Source organism: Henckelia pumila, unplaced genomic scaffold, assembly GCF_033568475.1.
Source record: "Henckelia pumila isolate YLH828 unplaced genomic scaffold, ASM3356847v2 CTG_461:::fragment_3, whole genome shotgun sequence".
In the NCBI taxonomy this organism is placed as follows: domain Eukaryota; kingdom Viridiplantae; phylum Streptophyta; class Magnoliopsida; order Lamiales; family Gesneriaceae; genus Henckelia; species Henckelia pumila.
This window is the reverse complement of record NW_027331831.1, coordinates 4,922,424-4,941,735: the sequence shown is the minus strand read 5'-3', so window position 1 is coordinate 4,941,735 and position 19,312 is coordinate 4,922,424. Positions and strand designations below refer to the sequence as shown.

Genomic DNA, 19,312 nt, shown 5'->3' with positions numbered 1-19,312 from the left:
ATTTTATATTATTAAATTGACTTCTTTATCTTGGTTGAGTTAGATTCTTATTAATAAAAATAATAGAAAAATATATCTGAAAAAATTATATATTATTTCTCTATCAACATTTTAAAAAAATTCAAAAATTCAAATTTTTTGTCATTTAGTATATGAATAAATATAAATTAAATATTTTAATTATTTTTAAGAATATGTTAAAAAAATTATATCAAGGTTCTAATTAAGATATATAATAGTGATATACAAACAATAAATATATCAAATATTCACAACGATAATTTTTTAAAAGTTTGAAAATGTAATGTTATATATATATTTATTTAATATGTTAAAGAATTACTTTTTTTTTTTATCTGAATCTCACATGAAAAAATCAGAGTTCTAAAATGCGGTGTTTAGGCGCTAGACGGTTGGTTGCCCACAGCCTCGATGTTTAGACAGTTGAAGTTTCTGGAAGTTATTACATTAATTAGCCGTCTAGACTGTCTAATCGTCGCCAAAGCTCAAAATCCACCTAGATTAACATATAATATTTTATATTTTTTAATTTTAATTTTTTTTAAAAAATCATTTCACTTATTTGTTTATCAATTTGCATCGAATGAAAAAGAGAAATATGTCATGTATTTCGAGTTGAATTTGATAACGATGAATTATTGGATAAATATTAAAATAAACAGGAATAATTAGATATTTAGAGTTGAAAAAACACCACTTAGGCAAGTAAATTAGATAAGGAATAATTTTGAAGAAATATTAAGATGAATTGGATTAGGTATTTAGGCTAAAAAAATAAACCGTCTAGGCCCAGTCTAAGCGTATAAGCTTTAGGCTATAAGTGATTGTCTGTCTACCGCTTTTTAAAACATTGAAAAAAATAAAAAACACGTAACTTCTTGAATGGTTAAGTCGTGTGTGAAATATTTTTTTCCAATAGAAAGCAGTAACTTACCCATTATCGTACAACCCAAATAGAGATGGGATGTTGCTATAAAAATATTGTACTAAGCATGTAAGAATAAATATTCACGAACAAGAGCTTAAAAAAAATCACGAATAAATATTTATTCGATACATGTGAAATTATATTTTTTGAACATGATTTGTAATTTATATGATATCAAGATCTCAATTTTAAGAGGAGATCTTGATTGCGAGATCAAATGTAAAAAGAAGAAATTATATATTTTCTCAGAAATTTCGAAATATTCATCATAAAAATTAGATTTTTTGTAAATTGCTTAAAAATTCCTAATGCAAACATGTTTTGCTCTGCACTTTCTAGCCATTTTTTTGTATCATAATTTTTGTTAATTTGTACCACAACTTGTATTATTTTGTATCATATTTTATGATTAAGAACCCCAAAACAAAATATATTTGCATTTATGAACCCCAAAACAAAATATATTTGCATTTATGGATTTTTGAGCAAATTGCAAAAAAAAAATAAAAAAATCCTACTTTGTTTCTCGTGTCGGTAGTAGTACACAGTACCTGTGTCTTGATAGTTGAGGGAGCCTGCCCATCATTTCTCTTGCTTCTTTCAAGTCTTCTCCGTCAATTTCCTCCCTTGGACTACACGATTTCGCGCTATCCCACAATCACACCAACCTTGTCCCATCTGTATATCAAGAGTTCTGTTGGGAGTGGTTGGATCGATGTTACTTCTATGAAGAGGATGGGATCACCTGTAGCAATGGCGTCGGCGAACCCAAACGGCGGAGATGTGTGGAGGGCCCATCTGGCTATGGCGGCGGTGCAGCTCTTCAATGGCGGATACCATGTCATCACCAAGGTCGCACTCAACGTAGGCGTGAATCAGCTCGTTTTTTGCGTTTTTCGGGATCTGTTGGCGCTGTTAATCCTCGCGCCCGTTGCATATACCCGCGAAAAGTAAGTAGCGCTTTGATTCGATTTTGCTCTATCTTTGCATGTGGGTTTTTGTTTAGATGCATAGACCAGTTATTTTTTGATGAGGCTAGTGGGATTTCACTCTGAAAGCGAAGATTTTTTTCCCCTTTATCTGCAGAGGGCTTAGACCACCTCTAAATAGAGGCCTTTTGACGACATTTTTCTTGCTTGGTTTAACTGGGTCAGTTGGATTTCCCCATTGTTGTTTCAAGATGGTTTCTTTCTTTCTTTCATTTCATACAATTTATAATTGTCACTATGGATCAGGGTTTTTGGAAATCAACTTCTGTTTCTTCTTGGTCTTGGTTACACAAACCCGACGTATGCTGCAGCCATACAGCCCGCAATTCCGGTCTTCACATTTATTTTGGCTGTAATGATGGGGTCAGTCTAATCACTTTGTGCTACTACCGTGGATTTCTCTCTTCCCCATAATTACAGTTTACAGACGTGCATATTCATGAATGCTTTGCTTGTATGTTGAGTGCCGCTGCATGTATGATCATAATTTTATTTTAAATCATAGCATGATATATTGAGTGATCCACAAATTGCCTCAATCATTTAAAGAGATGGGTGGGTGATGATAATAGTGAGGTAGCACTCATCTTTGTGACAAAATCTGATTGTGTGTGAATATCATATGATTATATAGACCCGCACGCGTAGCATTTAATCAGAAAAATACACCACCTGTTAAAATTGCATAAAGATTTAGAATTGCCTTGGCCTACGCAATCAATTTGGTTTGTTAACATTCAGTGCCACGATCTTTATGTGCTATGCTTTTTGTGCATATGTAGATCATGATCAGAATAGCTTAGACATACGATACAATTATTTTTGAATCACTTCCCATTCATTTATATGCGGATAATAATATGTGTTAGGTTTCTTTTCAACATGATTTAGGATTGCTATCTGTGCAGTACAGAAACTGTGAATTTGAGAAAAACTGAAGGTCAAGCTAAAATAGGAGGCACTATTATTTGCGTTTCTGGTGCCATTCTTATGGCTGTGTTTCGTGGTCCGGCATTGTTAGGACATGCAGAATCTGAATTTGCAGCCCAAAGTGATATAAGTGCCAAGGGTCAGCCTGAGCCTTCTAGTTGGTTAATGTCTAGTATTCTGGTGCTTGGAATTGATAATTGGCACCTCGGGGTTTTCTGCTTGATTGGAAATTGCATGTGCATGGCAATTTATCTGGCCATTCAGGTAACAAAAATGAATCTTGGTTCTTGTCATTCTGAATCATATGTCATGAGAATCCCAATATTATATTGAAAGGACCAGTTCAATATTTCCAAAACCTGCCTCATGATGTCTCTAGTCGACCACGTTGCCACAATATCAGGCTAGGGTCTCGGAAGCTAGAAGTTGGCGTGAGTTAGAAAACTGTTTTAATGATAAATATAACAGTCCCTAATTACATCAAGGTTTTAGTTTTGATTGGATTCCACTTCTTCAAAGGATCAAAGAGAACAAGTCCTGGTTTTGAACACGTTAATTAATCTTGATAAGTTCGACTTTAATACGAAAATACAGAAAGTAAACAAGTCTTGAGGCCCATCCTACCACGATGAGGCACATCTGATTAATTAAAATAAATAAATTAAACCCATATCTAATGCAGTCTATCTTGAACTTGAAATGGGTTGGTCCATTTTGAATTTCCAAGCATAACCTTTTCATATGTTGTGTTTCATTAAATTGCCAGTTACATGATCTTCTACTATATTGTTTTTATTCCATTGGTGAGTATCAGAGGGCGCCAATGGTCTTAACAGTCACATCACCATGCCTATTAAAAGCAAATGCGCCTATTAAAAGCAAATCTGTTTTCGCATGTATAATAAATGGCCAAAACCAGCCACCCACTCTTGCATGTGTAATCTTTGTGCTTTTCAGTTGTACAAGGTCACTTCTTTCACATGTTGATTCCTCGGACTTGAAACGTTGGCCTCACTAGTTTTTGTCGGCATTAATGGGGAAAAATTTCTATGAATGTATCTTCTTGCCTATGTCCTCTTATTGCTCAAATGATATTATTGATGGAGCTCTAGTTATGCTCCCATGTGTTTCAGGCCCCACTTTTAGCCAAATATCCCGCGAGCATTTCAATGACTGCATATTCGTACTTTTTTGGTGCTTCGCTGATGGTGTTAACTGCATTCTTCATGACAAATACTTCAACAGACTGGAGTTTGACTCGATCCGAGGCATTTGCAGTATTATATGCTGTAAGCTTTACCACCTTTTGTTTTGTCGAGGCATGAAAATTGGGGCAGAAAAGTTTGATGTTAAGATTGAATCAAGATTTTGAACTCTCAAGTATGGTGCAATTTTCCATTTTACCGTTATCTCTCCTCTTTAGCTCAAACCACACATTGAGTGTATGACATGAGTTTGGCACAATTCATGTTAAATCATATGTTCCTATATTGCATCGATCAATTTGAAGATCAATTTGAAAATATCTAGATAGTGTTACGTTATGTGCGGCATCAAATGTCGCAAAAGATTTGAAATTGCTCGCAAGTGGATCCAAAAATTATAAGGCCTATTGAAATCCATCAGACTTTAATAGCATTGCTATTTGCTTGCTTTAAGTGGTATATGCTTCGCTATTGATCACTTGAATGACTTATACTTCCCCTATTGCCGTTGTTGCATTTCCTACTTAAGCATTGGCTTGCAGGGAATTGTAGCATCCGCTCTGAACTATGGACTTGTGACATGGTCAAATAAAATGCTCGGCCCTGCCTTGGTCGCACTGTATAATCCACTGCAACCTGCTGCGTCAGCATTCCTCTCAAGAATTTTTCTCGGAAGCCCAATTTATTTAGGAAGGTCGTTGTCTCATCCCTTTCTTATATCCTAATGCATTTTAAATCTTGTGTCATAGAATAATGATACTTGTCACTCGTGTCTCCTGTCAACTTTATAAAAGATCAAAAGGGAAGGGAGATTCATCTCTTCTTTTTTGATGATATGTGGAATTTATTCACATATAAAAATGCAAACATATGGCCCAAGCTGTTTTAGTGGTGCAAAATAGCTGAATCCACTTGTAAAAGTTTCAACTCCTCAAACATGAGTTCTGAGGAGCAGGATATCAAGTCACTGGAACTTGATATCGAGTTCTAAATTTATGAGTATCAAACCGTCCTCGATGAATAAAATTAATTTAGAAGGACAAGAAGTCTGTGCGCATTGTCCTTCAGGCTTTATACTATTGTCAAAACTTCTTCTGTATGGGACAACCGACACAATTAGTTATTTAAACCGGTTAAAAAGCCATAGATCATTTGTTGCAAGTTGACTTCCAGTAGCTTCACGGGCAAACGAGTTAAGAGGACAAAATATCATTGCTCAACTTGAACAAGTACTCGAGTGTGCGTGATCTAATCTGAGCTACTTGATTTGGTTGGTTGGAATAATCATTGTGTTTCTGTTTGATAAGTTATCCTTTCTTGTGTCATCCCACTCAACCATGCACTCAGAAAAACGTTTTGTCGATTTTACTGCAGCATTCTCGGAGGATTTTTTATTATAGGTGGGCTGTATTTGGTTACTTGGGCTTCTTATCGAGAAAAACAAGCTCATCGATCACCATTGGAGCCGCTCGTAAACAGAGATTCTCCTATCAGCAAGATTCCTTACCAGATAGGGCAATTTTTCTCAGGTTCTTCGACTTCAGCACCAAAGATCGTGGATTGACTTAAAGATTATGTACTACTAGTTTCTTGGTAAGAGTAATCCCCTTGTATATTCGATGGTCTAAAAGATATAAAAACTGTCACATTTTGATTTTCATTACATATACACCATGTTGTACTTACCCTTATGTTAATGCACATATGAATTACCCTAGAGGGTTTATCTAATCTATCTAGTTATATTATCTACAAATCTCACTTCATTTATCAATGATTCACGTGGTTCCAAGCCAAATTCTTTCATTTCGTCAAGGATCTTGATTGCCTCTAGTGAATATCCATGTAGCACATAATTCTGAACCATTACGTTATAACATGCACCATTCCTCCTATCTCGGCCCGAATCAAACGCTCTATTCGCGTCTTGCAACGAACCACACCTCCCATACATATCAATCAATGCACATAGCACGTAATCATCCAACTCAAGTCCCAACTTTAATGCATTAGCGTGAACCTGTCGACCACAAACAACATCCGCCATCCTCCCACAAGCCTTGAAAACACTCGAAAACGTGTACCCGTTTTTCCTCACTCGTGCCATCCCCATCTCCTTAAACACACGAACCGCTCCCCCGAAATCATCATCACAGCAACAGTTAACAACCCGAGATGTCCATATGGCCGTGTTTCGACTACAAACCTGCTCAAAAACACACTGAGCTACCGCAAAATCCTTCATTTTCCCGTAAAAATTAATCAAAGAGCTACTCGAAGCAGCTTCTTTCGAGTAACCCGTTTTGCATAACCAACAGTGCACTTGCATTCCAAGTTCCAAATCCATCAAACCCACACAAGCTTTAAGGACAAAAGCAACAATTCCAATGACCAAAAACTTCATCCTACGATCACATAAATCACTAAAATGTTGTTCTCTCAACATTTTCGTAAACAAACATACAGATTCAACATAACTTCCTTCTTCACAAAACCCAGCAATCATAACAGCCCACGAAATAAAATCCCTCACAAACATCTGATCAAACAGTTGGCGTGCATTCTCGATACACCCACATCTGACATACATCAGCAGAACCCGGTTAAGCAAAGGTAAGCTTAAACGAACCCCGCCTTTTCTCATATGATCGTGCAGCTCCACTGCCTTAAATGGGTCGCGCCACTTAGTACATTCCCGGACGAGGGAGGCATAAATATCCAGTGGGATTGGCAATTTGAGGCTGTCCATCAAGTGCAGAACATCTGAGGTGGTCGTCATGGGTTTTGGGTTCCATTTTTTCGGCCGGGTTTTGATTTTTATGGGTTGGGGTGGATTATATTCTGGTCTATAAAGGGGCAATTGAATTGGAGTTTTAGGGATGAAATTGGCGGCTGAATCGTTGAGATAGTGGAAGGCTTGGGATTGGGGTGCCAGGATTTCCATCGAGATCCTGATTTCTGGTGAACCAATTAAGAATCTATGGTGAATATAGGAACTTATTTGCATCCCAATTTCATTTTACACCATCTCTTGGTGTCAAGATTGAAATTTTTACTGCCAATTTATAAAATTCATATAAACTATTATGTTCGTATATTGATAGCATAAACGCAAAATTCTTGTAAGACGATCTTAAAAGTTAATTTTGTGTGACGAATGTCATCCATGAAAAAAAATATAATTTTTTTGTACAAATGAACTGTGGATTAACTTGACTAACAAATAAAGATCCGCAAAACTTTTTAACGACTAATACCGAATTCTATATGTAACTTTGAAATCTTTTCAATTTTGTCCTCAACATTTTATACAAATTGAGTATACTTATTAGTATTTTTAACACACCTCACCAATTTTTCTCCACACTGATTTCAACTAATTCTAAAGATTTAGTAAATACTTTTTTTAATATATATTTTAACCATCATTAAACATAAAAATCGATTAAAATGTCGATGTAAATTTTTATTGTAATCAAGATAAGGGGACTTGAGTATGTGAAGGCTCAACGTGTAAGGCTAGAACCGGGCATTTCTTGCGCCGTCTTTTTCACTTTATTAATGGAAAGCAAAGGCCCATATTCTTCTCTTTTTGGTATGGTCACAAAATTACAAATGCAACCATGATCAGGACTACACTCACCCCAATAACAAATACAAACATCATCGAAACCACTTTTCCTCATTGTACTTCCCTTTCAAGAACTTCAAATGGGTCACCGTTGAAATTCGATTCCTTGCATTGCGTTGATACGGGACCATATACTTCCCGTCCCACTTCGAGCGTTATCACGAGAGCATTTCTTGTTTATTCTGTCAGGTTAGTTCCGTTTTGATGTTGTTTCCAGTTTCCACTCTATGGGATTGTTTTTCCATTGGTTCTTGTGTTGATTAGAAGAACTTTAACATCAAGAGACAAGAAAGTCCGCATCTTTTCTTGTTTGTATTGTTTGTGATCATACCTTTTAAACTAATGTGATCCCTTGCACTTGTTTCTCAAGAAATTTATATGGATAATCTGGTTCTCTGCGTAGATTTGTTGCTCCATTTCGTTATAAAAGTTATTAAGCAAAATTTCTGCTTCACTCTCTGGGCTTTGCTCTGTTTTGATATTATGTTCACTTTCTTGGACTCCCTTTTTTATCTTCTTTGGTTCCTGTTATGGTATGAGAAATATCAAGAAAATCCGTGGTTTTTCTTGTTACCCTTTTTTCTCAATGTGCTATGCATGTTTGCGTATAGAAGGAAGAGAATGGAGATGGCCTTTGAACCAATGTCTTGGTTTCTTTTCGTGTAATTTGTGTTACTACTTTTTATTATATTATTGAAATTGTCTCATCTTGTCTGTGTCTGTGTCTGTGCATCTTTGAAGTGGTTTAGTTTTTGTTTGAGTCTACTGTGTTGATCCTGTATAGTTTTACACTTACATGGCCTGGGGAAGATTCTTTATATGATTGTCTGCACAGAGAAAGAAGAGGCTTGGGATGATTTTTGAGCCAATTTTCTTGGTTTTTCTTCCCGTTTTATATTTGTGATCTAACTTCTCATTTATATTGGAAAAGGTTCCATTTCTATATTTCTGTTATTGAAATTATCATATTATCATTTTTTAATTCTGTACTGTCATCGACGACTTGTGAAGTTGCATGATTAAAGGAGGATTCATGTTACTATTCTTTGGCTTATAGAAAGAAGAAAAATAAGAAATTGATCGATCAAAGATCAGTTATAGGGCCGACCATGGAAGATAAAGGGATAGCATTGAATTCAGATGTCCAATCAGGGGAAATGATTTTTCAGCCGATTCTTGAAAAAGGAGTATTTCGATTTGATTGTTCTGTGGATGATAGAAATGCAGCATTTCCAAGCTTTTCGTTTGAAAATCCCAAAGTCAGGGATACACCAATTATCGAGGTTGATAAAGTTCCAACCTACATTCCTTCTTTTCAATGTGTAATGGGACAGCAGATAGTTGATATTGAGGTACTATCAAGCCGCACCTTCTAATACACATAATGAATTTCAGTAAAATTTGTGCATATCGATAACTTGTGATTTTTTATCTTCAATTGTTAAGAACATATTTGATTCATGGAATTGAATTTGACCATGTTAAGTTTCCACCGGACACCTCATTTTATGGAACTGGTGAAGTTAGTGGACAGCTTGAACGAACTGGGAAGAGGGTAAGCTTACTTTTGTTCACTCATATAAAATCTATGAAATAGACATAATAAGTATTATTCAAACATAATTTTTACTTATGCGACCAATTTAATAGATTTTTACTTGGAATACCGATGCTTGGGGTTATGGTTCTGGAACCACTTCTTTGTATCAATCACACCCTTGGGTTCTAGCTGTACTTCCAAATGGAGAGGCATTAGGCGTTCTTGCGGATACAACACGACGTTGTGAGGTACTTTATAACCTCTAGGTTGTTTTTTAAAGTTATTTCTTCAATTCATTAACTGTTAGGTGATTAGTATTGCTTGAGCAGATTGATTTGCGGAAGGAATCAAATATAAGGTTCATTTCTTTATCATCTTATCCCGTTATCACTTTCGGGCCGTTTGCTTCACCAGTTGATGTTCTGGTTTCTTTCTCTCAAGCAGTTGGTAAGTCACAATCTATGTAATGGTTTTAGGCATTTGTTCCTGGATTATCGTGCAATTTTTCGTTAAAATCGTGAAAGAGATGGTAGTCACACATGTAATTAGGCTCTCTTTCAGATTGTGTGCGACAATATGCACCATCTTTTCAGCACTATGGTCTTTAAAAATGTTTATTATAACACTTTATCTTTCCTTCTTCTTTAAGTCTTAGTTTCTTTTTTTTTCCCTGATAGGAAACAAGATTCTTTAAGTCCTTAGTTTCTAATTGTTGTAGTTTTGCAGGAAAAGTATAGAACAATTGATAACCAGACACCCTCAAGGTCATGTTGAGCAAATGTCCCCTTTTATCTCATAGATTCTGCCAATAAATGGCATGTTTTTTTAACTATCTGATTTGGCTTCAGGGCAAAATACTAGACTCTGCACACCAGAGTTTGATAATGATTAAATTTGCGAGGAAAATAAAAATGTATAATCTTCTTGAAAGAAGGATGCCACGGCCTATCAATGAGTCACTTTCATTTCTTAAAATTTAGTCAAAGATTACCACAATTTTCTTGTTTCAAGTCTTCAGTTGCTTGGCGGTGATGTGTTTCTATTCTCTAATTGGTTACTTCTTTGAGGCTTTTTCTGTCAGGAACTGTATTTATGCCCCCAAAGTGGTCATTGGGCTATCATCAATGCCGTTGGAGCTATGATTCTGATGCACGAGTCCGTGAGGTATACCATTTGTTTTAATATTTATTTAACATTTGCTCGTAATTTGACACTCTTCTCATCTTTTCACATGTCTGCAAGTCTATCCGTAAGTCTTTTTCAATTTTCAGTCCTCAAGCTTGATTAGGAGAATAATGTTTCCCGGCTATCTGAACTTTGAAACCATTTAATTTTGGTTTATTTTGTCATTCGTTGTATGCATGGCCTACTATTTTCTGACCACATTGACAGTTTTTTATTTTGATTGACCTTGTTTACTTCTAGATTGCAAGAACATTCCGAGAAAAAGGCATACCTTGTGATGTCATATGGCATGACATAGATTACATGGATGGTTTTCGTTGTTTTACATTCAATAAGGTGCGTTTTCTCCAAGTTGACACTAGGATATTAATGTTTTTGTAACCGTATCACATACTTGTTGCTGTGTCTTGATTAATGGCCTGTGGCATGTTGGTTTTCATCTTTGACAGTAAGTTTACTTCTCAAACAAGGAAGTTAATTGCAGCAACTGGAAATATGTATCGTGCTTGATGTTTTATGTATTGGTTTAAGCCATATGGAGTCAGTATCTGTTAGATTTTTTAAAATCAACACAAGAACGATCCTGAAAAAAATATCTGATAAAAGTATGATTATGCACCAAATATATTTTGCACTCCATCTCATAAAAACCAAACAACAATTTACTACTAGTCTATTCATATTTTAAATACCAGTCTTAGATGATTTAGTTATTTTTAATTTTGTTTATTTATTTGGTTTGGTTTAACTAATTGGAGAGTTTGGGATTTTTCTCCGGAAATTCTATTTTCCTCCTTCTGACCAATGACCCAACCATGTCATGTTATAAATTGTTTCCTCTAATTTGAAAATCCTGTATTCCTTCAAATATAAAACTATTTAATAGGATTTCATCCTTAACAAAATCAATGCTCGTGATGTACTGCCAAGAAAAACCTTTCTTGATGATATAATATGAAATCTAGCATTCCTCCAAAGATACAAGTACTTAATTGGATTTTATCGCTTATCGGATGTTCTTGATATACTACCAAGAAAAATTTTTCTTGATGATATCTGAGCTGGTGTGTGTTATGTAAAGATGTCAAAAAATCTAGTGACCACATTTTCCTATTATGCATGTTCACTATGCCAGTATAATACTTGATCTTGATGGATTTCAGATTTTAATGGGTGTAGCAGCAATAGTAGCAATTTTGTGGGAGACGAATTACATGTGTGGAGAAAAGATCCAAAAAATTGTGGGAGATAGTAATACTAGCACTTGAGATTGTAGAAAAACAGAAACAAATGGATTTTTGAAGCAATATGGGGGAGACATCTCTGTTATGGAAGAACATGTTGTTGTCATTTGGGCACAACTAGACATGTATCTCAAAGAAATTTCATTTTGCTTTATTACTTGGATGAGCAACTATGTTAGCATAAGTCAGTGGTTCAGTAATGTACTCATGTCAAGATTACGCATCTCATCGGGTATTAATTTGTGTTTTTTGTAAGATAAATTAGAAGACATATCCTTATTCTTCATCTTTGCATTGATAAATTAGAAGGCACATCCTTACCCTTCATATTTACATTTTAAATTTAGTAATAAATTTTGTTTCTTAAGAAGAAACTTATTAAATTTCTACAGGAAGGTGAGGACAATGTCCATTTTCGATTTGTGTGTGTGTGTTGGAGAGGGGGGTGGGGGTGGGTGTTCCATTAAGTTGGTTCTTGATACTTGCCCTCTCCAAGAGTGGATTTCCTCATGTCTTGTTCTAGGATGTTTACATTATTCTTCTTGATTCTTTGTACATGCTTAATGCTTCCAGCTAATCATTTTGTGGTTATAGGTGATTCATTCGATAAATGAATTTCATTCGATGAATGAATTTCAATAGGTGAAATAAACCAGACTTCCCTTTTGCAGGAGCGGTTTCCAGATCCAAAGTCTCTGGTAGATCATCTTCATCTAACTGGTTTCAAAGCAATCTGGATGCTGGATCCAGGAATAAAAATTGAAGAGGGATATTTTGTATTTGATAGTGGTTCAGCAGAAGATGTATGGATTCAAACTGCCGATGGAAAACCTTATGCTGGTATGCTGTTGCTCAGAAAAGAAGGATAATTCTTTTAGCAGGGATTGTTTGTTTAAACAATTTTTTGCTCAATATTCTCTCCAAGCATTTGACTGATTATTGTTTGTTATCTTAGGAGAGGTCTGGCCCGGACCTTGTGTTTTTCCCGATTATACACAATCAAAGACCCGTTCGTGGTGGATTGATCTAGTTAAAGACTTTATCCCTAACGGGATAGATGGTATATGGAATGATATGAATGAACCAGCCGTCTTTAAGGTGAAATCAAAACTCTTTTTATTGGCAATTTTTTCTTTGATGTCTATAATCTTTTTGTTTTACTTTTTTTTGTGACAGAGTGTGACAAAGACAATGCCTGAGAGTAATATACATATGGGAGATTCAGAACTTGGTGGCTGTCAGAACCATTCATACTATCACAACGTACAATTGTCCTTATATATCTTGTTTGATTTGTCAAATGAAATCTTGATATTTAGATACATTCTAAATGTTGTGTCTCATTATACTGTAACATAATTTATTACTTAGATTGTTTCTTTTAATCCATCCTGATGAAAATCATAAACTTTTTTGTTCATTGCTATGAGGTTGCTTGTCACAGGTTTATGGCTCGCTGATGGCAAAATCAACATATGATGGCATGAAGCTAGCAGATGACAAAAAACGTCCCTTTGTTCTTACTCGAGCTGGGTTTGTGGGTAGCCAGAAGTATGCTGCCACATGGACAGGAGATAATATTTCTTCATGGGAGCATCTTCATATGAGTATCCCCATGGTTGTTCAACTGGTAAAAACTAATTTGATATATTTGTATCCAGTTGTGTTAGGGATGTGACTGCTAAATATTGAATAAACAACATTGACTGTGTTACCAAAAACCGAGATAATCTGCAAATTTGAAGAGGTATAAACTGACAGGGGGAAAGAAGAATTACTTGTCTCCCTTGATTGTAGTACTATAGTGCGTAGATGAATTTTCCTCCCCCGACTCTGTTGAAAATATATGAATGTGACCTATATATCGACGATTGACATAAAATAGTAATATATTGATGAAGTCCGCTCAATTGTGGATATGAATATATTTGAGCATTTATGAATGTTTATGCATAAATTCCCGTAATGTTAATCACAGAATAGCTATTTCCCTGGGCAAGCAAAATTTGCCACATGCTACATTTATGTAACTGCTGATGACTGCCGGACGTCTTAATGTTTTTACTTCTAAGATATGTAGATTTTGTTAACATATTCCAGCAACTTTGGCAATATGAGCTTGTGTTCAGGGTCTCAGTGGTCAGCCACTCTCAGGCCCAGATATCGGTGGATATGCTGGTAATGCAACACCAATGCTATTTGCTAGATGGATGGGTTTTGGATCATTGTTTCCTTTTTGCCGTGGGCATTCTGAATCTGACACAACCAATCACGAGCCATGGTCATTTGGTGAAGAGGTTTTTCTCCTTGATTTACCTGAAATAGTAAACATTAAATGCATGGATATAATATTTTCACGAGATTTTTAGCATGCTAAAATTCAAAATGATGAAGCTGTAAAATACAGAAAAATTTGCTTTGGTGTTATTTATATTTCCTTGACAACAAAAGAGAGATCAGTTCTTGCATGATTGTATCAACAGGAGTTGTGATACTCTGAATTCCAAATTTTTAAATGATATTAGATTCTTAATTCTATCTATCAGATTCTATTGTAGTTCTTATGGCATCCTTATTTAATATTTCTGAACAGTGTGAAGAAGTGTGCCGATTGGCATTAAGGAGACGATATAGGCTGTTACCTCATATATATACTCTGTTTTACATGGCTCATACAAAGGGTGTTCCAGTTGCGACACCCACATTTTTTGCTGGTATTTCTCATAAATTTTGACATCCAAATGATTGTCGTTGGGGCACTTACATTTCTTTTGTTTTTTGTTTTTTCTTTTTCGCAGATTCCAAGGACTTGGCGCTAAGAAGACAGGAGAATGCGTTTATGTTGGGTCCGCTCCTAGTTTATTCAAGGTTTCATTACTCTTCCTTCCATATAGAGCACTAAGTGATTCTATAATGGTATGTTTATCGGTTTGTTTGTTCCAAGTGCAGCTTATTTGAGAAACTCGACACCAGTCCTTATATCCCTTTTACTCTGTTAGTCCATCACAAACAACACATATCCTTATTATGTGCTGAAACTAGTTAATATGTCATTGGAGTTGATCATCGTACTTCTAACAGTTAATATATGATGCACATTATATTGTAGCACTGAACAAAATCAGGAGTTATATCAGATGCAGCACAATTTACCTAAAGGCTGTTGGCTCAGTTTTGATTTTGAAGATTCACATCCGGTACCACATCTTATGAACCGTTGGCAATATCCATTATCTTTCAAATCTTGCTCAATAATTGATATTCCTGTCTCCACATTTTGTCCCCTTTCGACTATCCTAGGATCTGCCGGCATTGTATCTACGAGGCGGATCGATCATTCCTGTGGCTCCTGTTTGTCAACACACTGGCGAAGCTAATCCTACAGATGATTTAACACTGATAGTGGCGTTAGATGAACATGGTAATATTCCGTCTTGGCATTATAGTTTATTTCAGCTGATACAAACAAACCTCAGTCCTTAACTACTCAGGCCGGTTTTGTGGATCCGTCTTTCTCTGTTCAAAATTTAAAACTTGGTGATTCGAAATTAATTTAGTTATGCTTAAAAACTTCATCACAAGTTCTAAAATAACCTTACATTTTATTCGAGCCTGCTCTGTGGTGATTGATGTTAAAATATGGATTAAACATCTTAAATTTTGGTCCTAATCCTATACTCAATTCCTGCCACCCTACCTTTGCCATAACATGGTCATTTTTATTATATTTATGCTCCAATCTAACTTGCACTAAAGTGGCATAGCAAACATGTAAATAAATGCTTGATGAAATATACTTTTACATGATAATGTTTCTGATTTGTTTTCTGTGAAGTGTCGAGTTTGTAAGGAAACAAACAGCCATATATATACTGGAGCACTTTGAAATGCAATATCATAGCTTATTTATTGGATATCTCAAACTGCAGGTAAAGCTCAAGGCATCCTCTTTGAAGACAAAGGTGACGGGTATGAATACACAAGTGGAGGATATCTCTTGACGACATACGTTGCTGAACAACAGTCTTCTGTTGTGACTGTTAAGGTTGCTCAGACTGAAGGATATTGGAAGAGACCAAATCGTTGTTTGCATGTGCAATTGTTGCTTGGAAAAGGTGCCATGGTATGTATTTGTTATTTTCACTTGTTTGGAAATCGAGCTTTTTATCAACTCAACCTTTATGCTATTATATCCATTGGATTAAATTAATATGTTGTTGCCTTTTGGGATCTGTTACATGACCCTCTTAGATCGAATCTTCGGGTACTGATGGAGAATTTCTGCAAATTCCAATGCCTTCAGAAACTGAAGTGTCTGATTTAGTGTCAGCCAGTGAAAAACGCTTCAAATTTCGAATAGGTGACTTTATTGGTTCTTCATCATAAGTTATCGTCTTTTGGTCCAACTGTTGTCAGTATCATTTTAAGTCTAATTCTTGATTTCTTTTCATTTTTTTCTAGAAAATTTTCATGTATTTCTTACTCTGACCCCTTTTCTCTCACAAGATAAGGTGTTTGGCATGAGTGATGAGGGACAGATGCACTGAAATTTGGATAACTCAATCAGAAGGAGCTAAATACTTCCATTTATACAAAAATAGAACTCACATTGATTTTGCATCTGGTTTCAGAAAATGCTATACGTATTCCAGTTTCTGATAATGCGTCTCGTGGAAAGGGAACAGAACTTTCCCGAACTCCTGTGGAAATGAGAAGCGGAGAGTGGTTTTTAAAGGTGGTACCATGGGTTGGCGGTAGAATTATTTCCATGGAGCACCTTCCTTCAGGTAAACTAATGCCTATAACCTGCGTATCTCTTGAAGTATTGTTCATGGTAGCGTGGTAGGATTGTAGTTTTATTTGATTTCAACTTGCTAATATTTTTGTACTGATACTGTAATTCGACTTGTTTTTGTGACAGGAATTCAGTGGCTTCATAGTCGAGTTGAAATTAATGGGTATGAAGAATATACCGGCTTGGAGTACAGATCTGCTGGTTGCTCTGAGGAATATTATGTCATTAAGTACGAGAAAATTTCACTTTACACCATTTTAATGCATATCAATGTCCTATTTTGTCCAATTTTTGTCAGAATGGGATGAAAAAGCAAGAGTTCCAAAATGCAATTCCTCTCCAGCACACACAGACCAATGCAACCCAGTTGAAATATCAATTTTCTTGAATTCATAAGTACTGACATAAACAAAAATCCAGTTACAACTAATTTTGAAGAATGGTATATTTTGCTGATATGATATTAGCTTAAATCTGATATCATAGTTATGTAAATAATGCGAAAAATGATGGTAATCCATGTAAAACAAATTGATGGTTTATCTGTCATATAATGACATTCTTGCTACACAGACAGGAACTTGAGCAGCCTGGAGAATCTGAGAAGCTGAGCTTAGAAGGTGATATTGGAGGTGGACTGATTCTCGAACGACAAATTTATTTCTTGAAAGACAAATCAAAAACTTTTGGAATCAATTCTACCATTGTTGCTCGGAACGTCGGTGCTGGTTCTGGAGGATTTTCAAGGTTTGTCACCCAAGCGTTTAGTTGTGTGAACTCTTGATGGGAAATTTTCGCGGTTTTGCACAAAATTGACCACAGAAATCGGTTTTCTTAATGAACTTTGAGACATATTTCATGAAAATACACCATTTTTTCACGTGTCATGGTCACCTACATAGTTGCCGCTAATATTAGCTGGGCATTAGAATGCATGTACGGGTCGAATTGGATTAGTCTTATGTTCTGGCCGACTCTATTATTTATCTGGCAACTCAAAATCAAGTTTTTTCCATGCGTTTATAGAGATGCTTGAGCTCGAGCAACAGAAGCTCGACATAAGTTGGGAAATAGAAGTTCACTAAACTGTTTGGTCTCTAAAAATTAGCTGTCAGTGGTAAACGCACGCTCAAAGCTCGGAGATTGAGCCACACTTGAACAATAACTTGAGTAGCCCAACTTCCATTCGAGCTCGGTTTTAGCCAAGCCCAAGACAAGTTTCAATAACACTCAATTTAGTATTGTAATATTTAATTTTATCCCTTAATATTTTACATGATCGGGTAAAGAATCATGCATGCCACATATTTTCTTGTTTCTTCTCCTTCTCTACTTAATGAAAAAGTGGCATGTTTTTCTGTTCTCAGGCTTCTCTACAATAATGAAGAAGTGGCATATTTCCTTGTTTCTTCTCCTTCTATGCTATTGTTTTTTCGTTGCATAATTCATCTTTAAGCATTTATAAGTAGCATGTTTTTTCTGTTCTCAGGCTTGTGTGCTTGCGGGTGCATCCAACATTCAATTTGCCACACCCCACCGAATCATACGTTTCATTCACTGCCATTGATGGATCGAACCACGAAATCTGGCCAGATGCCGGTGAGCAGTTCTTTGAAGGCGATATCCGGCCCAATGGTAAGATTCTATCTGGTCTCTTATATATATTTCCTCCATTCTGATTAAGATACATCAGCAGCACTGCAGCAGGCCTAAAAATCAAGGTGGATCAAACATGGGCCTGAAACAATATCGATTTATTCCTTCCAAATTGTTTTTGATATTTATTATACCCGAGGCTACCTTGGTCATGTGTTTTCCTTAGGCGAATGGAAGCTTGTTGATAAATGTCTTGGCGTGGCACTACGAAACCGGTTCGACATAGACCAAGTACACAAATGTCTGGTCCACTGGGGGACAGGGACCGTTAACTTAGAGCTCTGGTCTGAACACAGACCTGTTTCAAAGGAAACTCCTCTTGCGATATCCCACGAGTATGATGTACAAGGAACGCTGTGACCTTGCCGGATCAGCGCGAGTTGCCTGCTGGTTTCATTTTGGCTTGCTTTATTGTAATAAAGGTGTTGAAGTGTACTGCCCAATCTTCAACTTCTTGCATGGACATTGCTTGTGTTGAAGTTTTGCATATTGGAATTTGGTTCTGTTAATATTTTCAGAAACAAAGAGAGAAATAAATGCACAAAATTGGCATCCTTGTTTTGTACATTCAAAGAAGCAAATTCCCTTCAACTTTACTTACAACAGGAGGCTGCTTCAGGCAGCAAGTCGTAACCCTACAATTTAAACCAGTGTTGTCAAATGTAAAGAATAATAACAATAGCAGCTGCGGCAATAGTCATAGTTAAATATGTCAGCTTCTTACAGTGTTTTTATATAAAAAAACACAAACAAACAAACACAAACAAAAGCAATTTTGAATTTATTCATCCAAAATATTTAATAGTGCCTTTGTTTGTTTGTTTGTTTAAAAAAAACAGAAACTCAAAGAGTACATATATATTTTAAAAAGTTTTTATAACCAATCAATATTAAAAAAAAAAAAAACTAATGTTTTTTACTCGTTGATTTCTTCAACCAAACGGACAGAAGTTGGAATTACATCCTTGTTCAAATCCCTTGTAGGTCTTATATACTAATGTTTTTCTATACGTATGGTGTGCATGTACGGTTGAAATAATTATTTACATATTATAATTTTTGTTATTTTTAAATTAATGAATTTTAAAACTATTTTATTAAGAGTGACCATCTAAAAATAATAACAAAATACTTTTAATAATTTAAAATTAAAAGTAGATAATATAAAAGATTTTGAAAAGTTAATGA

General features: G+C 35.6%; 3 protein-coding genes across 7 annotated transcripts; 2 read left to right on the top strand and 1 right to left on the bottom strand.

Annotated features, from left to right (window-relative positions):
* Positions 1–1,514: 1,514 nt before the first annotated feature.
* On the top strand, positions 1,515–5,740 carry LOC140871652 (WAT1-related protein At4g19185-like). Its single transcript, XM_073274259.1, has 7 exons — positions 1,515–1,899; positions 2,036–2,098; positions 2,185–2,301; positions 2,847–3,132; positions 4,002–4,157; positions 4,616–4,767; positions 5,448–5,740. The coding sequence occupies exons 1-7, from the start codon at positions 1,676–1,678 to the stop codon at positions 5,635–5,637; spliced, it is 1,188 nt and encodes a 395-aa protein (XP_073130360.1). The 5' UTR covers positions 1,515–1,675; the 3' UTR covers positions 5,638–5,740.
* Positions 5,741–5,799: 59 nt separating this feature from the next.
* On the bottom strand, positions 5,800–7,185 carry LOC140871651 (pentatricopeptide repeat-containing protein At1g31790). Its single transcript, XM_073274258.1, has one exon. The coding sequence runs from the start codon at positions 7,078–7,080 to the stop codon at positions 5,806–5,808; it is 1,275 nt and encodes a 424-aa protein (XP_073130359.1). The 5' UTR covers positions 7,081–7,185; the 3' UTR covers positions 5,800–5,805.
* A 477-nt stretch (positions 7,186–7,662) lies between these two features.
* On the top strand, positions 7,663–18,678 carry LOC140871430 (uncharacterized). 5 transcript variants are annotated; one of them, XM_073273931.1, is made up of 24 exons: positions 7,667–7,893; positions 8,762–9,056; positions 9,191–9,259; positions 9,355–9,492; positions 9,574–9,691; positions 10,326–10,408; positions 10,670–10,765; positions 12,345–12,513; positions 12,629–12,771; positions 12,850–12,936; positions 13,118–13,303; positions 13,803–13,970; positions 14,267–14,387; positions 14,472–14,541; positions 14,623–14,667; positions 14,783–14,870; positions 14,974–15,094; positions 15,603–15,796; positions 15,925–16,033; positions 16,305–16,460; positions 16,595–16,697; positions 17,042–17,215; positions 17,958–18,103; positions 18,291–18,678. In XM_073273931.1, exons 1-24 carry the CDS (start codon positions 7,697–7,699, stop codon positions 18,482–18,484), a joined length of 3,270 nt encoding a protein of 1,089 aa, XP_073130032.1. In that variant the 5' UTR covers positions 7,667–7,696; the 3' UTR covers positions 18,485–18,678. The 5 variants fall into 5 exon arrangements, with proteins under 5 accessions (XP_073130036.1, XP_073130032.1, XP_073130033.1 ...); XM_073273934.1 differs by having other exon boundaries at positions 7,788–7,893; positions 8,800–9,056; XM_073273933.1 differs by lacking the exon at positions 7,667–7,893 and adding an exon at positions 7,927–7,996.
* The last annotated feature ends 634 nt before the right edge of the window (positions 18,679–19,312 follow it).